The 3518-nt window shown below is 26.0% G+C and overlaps 1 protein-coding gene across 1 annotated transcript; it reads right to left on the bottom strand.

The window, feature by feature from the left end:
* Positions 1–468: 468 nt before the first annotated feature.
* On the bottom strand, positions 469–2269 carry LOC123300802 (protein charybde-like). The gene is made up of 3 exons (XM_044883455.1): positions 1991–2269; positions 1340–1721; positions 469–1219 (listed from the first exon to the last, which is right to left on the bottom strand). Exons 1-3 carry the CDS (start codon positions 2040–2042, stop codon positions 1120–1122), a joined length of 534 nt encoding a protein of 177 aa, XP_044739390.1. The 5' UTR covers positions 2043–2269; the 3' UTR covers positions 469–1119.
* Positions 2270–3518: the final 1249 nt, after the last annotated feature.

Below are 3518 nucleotides of genomic sequence, written 5' to 3' on the forward strand. Positions count from 1 at the left end.
ATTTTATGATCTATCAACACAATTCTATTATTTTTATTATTAAAACAAGTGCTTTTTGCCCCGGAGCCTTGTTAGCTCTCTACTTTCGGCCCCAGTGGGAGGGTGTTTGATAATAAACGCCTCTCATTATTCTTGAAAAACATACACATTTTTGTGAAAAATATATATATATTTTTGTAAGAGATATATTTTGTTTGTTAATTCTACAAGTAATTTTTTTTTTATTTTAATATATATATTTTTAATTTTTTTCTTATTAAATTTTTTGATTATAATTATATCACTACCATTGATTATATAATTTTTTTTGTATTTTTTTTAAAAAGTACGTTATTTAGAAAAGAAAAAAAATTATAAACGGTGGGGGGAATCGCTTTGTCAAGAGGAGAGGGAGTTTCTTTTCTTTTTTTTTTTTTACAAAATTAAAAAAAAAAAATCTTCAAAAAAAAACTGATTCCTTTATCTCGATCAAATTTACTGAGTATGCGTATTGATTTGTGTTACGTGTTGGATGTAAGGCAATCAGTTTTTCTATGTTTGTCGAAAATTTGAAAAGAAAAAATTCGGATTTAAAATCGTTTATTTTCGATTTATTTAATTTGTTGTTTTTTTTTTGTTTTTTCAGAAAGAAACAAAGAATGAAAACCCTAAAACGGATTTATATCAATATATATAATATTTTATAAACATTGGACCATCAAATATTACAATAAAAAATGGGGAATTTAAAACAAAACAGAAAAAAAACACGGTTTATTTTAAAATCATGAGTGATGCTTCAGTCTTTAATTCTCACTTTGAAAATTGAGAGTCTCATCATTTTTTTTTTCAAAAATGAAAACAACATTTTGTGAGCAGCACACAACGAGCGAGATTTGTATTCGCCGTTACACGCTTTAACGATTTTTTTTTTGAAGTAGTACGCGATTGGTTTCCATTGTGATGACAAAATTTTAAAAAAATTTGTAAAAAAAAGTTAATATACCGAGAAAAAATCACGTTCCACACAGATGAATGTTGATTTTCGATTTTTTTCTTGGCAAAATTTTTGTCACCCCAAAAATCACACGCACATCTTTATTCTTTTTCATTTTCAGCATCATCAAGAACAACGTTAAATCAATCGGTGCTGGAGAACTGTTGATATGAACGATATAATTTCTTTTTGCTGAGGGTGAATGCTGGACTGATCATAACGGTACCACCTCTCGTTAAATTTCTGTAACAAAAGATACAAAAACACTTAGATTTACATTCATAACTATTTAAAAAAAAAATTTTGTGGACTTAAAAGTTTTAAGGGAATTTTAGAAAAAAACTTGAAAAAAAAAATACTTACTTGAGAAATTGCGGTAACAGATTATGCCACGAAGTGGCATCCTGTTTAAGCGTCAGGAATAATTCAAAAGTGGAAACAGTTCCAGGATCACATTTGATTGTACATAAACGACGACAAACAGCCTCAGTTTCAAAATTTACAAACAGCGTACAACCACGAAGACCACAAGGTTCAGAATCGGCCAAATATAAAACAGCTCTTGCAACACGGGGTAATAAATCAGCTGGTAATAGCACTTCACCACACGCTAATTGTGCTGATTTCGCTGCTCGTAATTCTGATTCTAAACGTTTTGCTAATGCCGCACAGGCACTTCGCATAACAGACGATTCACCAGAATTATTATTTTCTGATGCAGCATTTAAAGTGTGCTCCCAAGCACCTATAATTAAAATAAAAAATAAAAAATTAATTTTATAATACAACGTTAGTTATCTTGAAAATAAATTGCATCATAAAATTCTCAAATCTAAGCAGGAAAAATAAAACAAAATAACCTTGACTTGTTATTATTACAAAAACAATTTTAAAACTTAGAAATGATTTGATATTAAAATTAAAAAAGAATTCAAGTTAAATTTAACAGAGTCGAACGAATATCATCGACATATAAAAGAAAACAGCTGATTTATAACACAAAGGAAATGTTACCTTTTTGATTAGTAAAATCCACATTAAACTGTTGTAAAACTTCCATTTTCATAGAGTTTTTAACACAAATTAAAAAAATTATCACAAATGAATAAAAAAAACACCACAATTATTAACAAATTTGAACTTTTACAAGAAAAAAACTTCTCTCGTGAACTTTCAATACAATTCAATAAAATATACTTGATTGTAGTACTCAAAGCGCATAGCAACTAAACTAACAACTGTTTTAACTGAGAATGTATCATTTGAATTTAATAATACATTTGTTCTGTTTCAAGTATGCTACGTGACTGCTGTTTAACACACAATCGACTCCTGTATTTATAATATTCGTCCCCACTCTGTGTGAACCGGCCTACGTGAGAAGCCGGCATATCATGTTCGTGTAGAATCGGAACCGGTCGGTCTAAATATTGTCAGCCATGATTGTTTCTTTGTTTAGTTGAAGACTTCACATATTATGTACAAAATAAATTGTACATTTATTTGTCAAAAAAAATCATATGTTTTAAAATAACCTAATTAATTCCTTATAACATGATTCAATATATATCTAATTATTTATTAATAATTAATTTTCTAATCTAATCTAAATAAAATTACATCAGGTTTGAACAGTATTTCATTTTTTATCAAAAAAAAAACTTTTTTTTGAGTAATTTTTTGCAAAATTTCCATTTTTCCTATTATCAAATAAAATTTAGAGATTTTGTGGTGGTACAAAGTAAAAGTATAATTTTCTTAGAAATTATAAATTTTATTTGTTATAATTACCGATTTAATGAAGTATTAATCACCGTAGGTTATTCACTTTTTGCATGATGTAATTAATAATTAAATAGGAAATTTTATATTATTATTATTTGAAATTACCTCAACCTTCATCAATAAAAATTAACAACTTTCTCGTATCTATATTAATTTTGAAAAATTATTATTTTTTTGAGTATTTAGATAATTTTTTTTGTTTTCAAGAAACTTTTACAGAAATAAAAATTATTTTAAAATTAAACCTTCAAAAATAAAAAAACAATTCCAATTTTCATAATGTTTTAATTAATAATTCGAAAGGTAGAGAAAGTTTTACTAGATTTAAGTATAAAATAATTTTAACGAAATTTCGAGGAAAAATAAACAACACAGGCTTTTTCTTCAAATAAAAGAAAATTTAATTACTTTAATAAAGAAGCCTTAATTTTAAATTTAAAAAATATATTTATTTATTTTCTCGTGAAAGTCTCATAAATCCCTAATAAAAACCGGAAATAAGCAGACATACAGTTTTATTGATCAAAATGCAAAAGATAATCAGCCAAAAAATATAATCTTCGAGATTATAGTTTCAAGGATATTTAAAATTTTACATTTATAATTCCAAAAAATAATCCAAAATATTTTTTTTTAATATTATAAAACAGGCTGGAAATATTACTTTATTCTGTTTCAAGGACAAAGAAACTAAATTAGTTGCAAATGTAATTTTTGATTTTTCATGTTTTTTCTTTGTTTCAAGGACAAAAGAATT

The sequence above is a fragment of the Chrysoperla carnea genome, chromosome 5, assembly GCF_905475395.1.
Source record: "Chrysoperla carnea chromosome 5, inChrCarn1.1, whole genome shotgun sequence".
Lineage (NCBI taxonomy): Eukaryota > Metazoa > Arthropoda > Insecta > Neuroptera > Chrysopidae > Chrysoperla > Chrysoperla carnea.

Bases quoted from the DNA above. Each gene is read 5' to 3' on its own strand.
- LOC123300802 (XM_044883455.1), bottom strand. From the start codon at position 2,042: ATGAAAATGGAAGTTTTACAACAGTTTAATGTGGATTTTACTAATCAA. The intron at 1,722-1,990 runs GTAACATTTCCT...TTTTAATTATAG, and splicing joins GGATTTTACTAATCAAAAAG to GTGCTTGGGAGCACACTTTA. The intron at 1,220-1,339 runs GTAAGTATTTTT...CTTTTGTTACAG, and splicing joins CTGTTACCGCAATTTCTCAA to AAATTTAACGAGAGGTGGTA.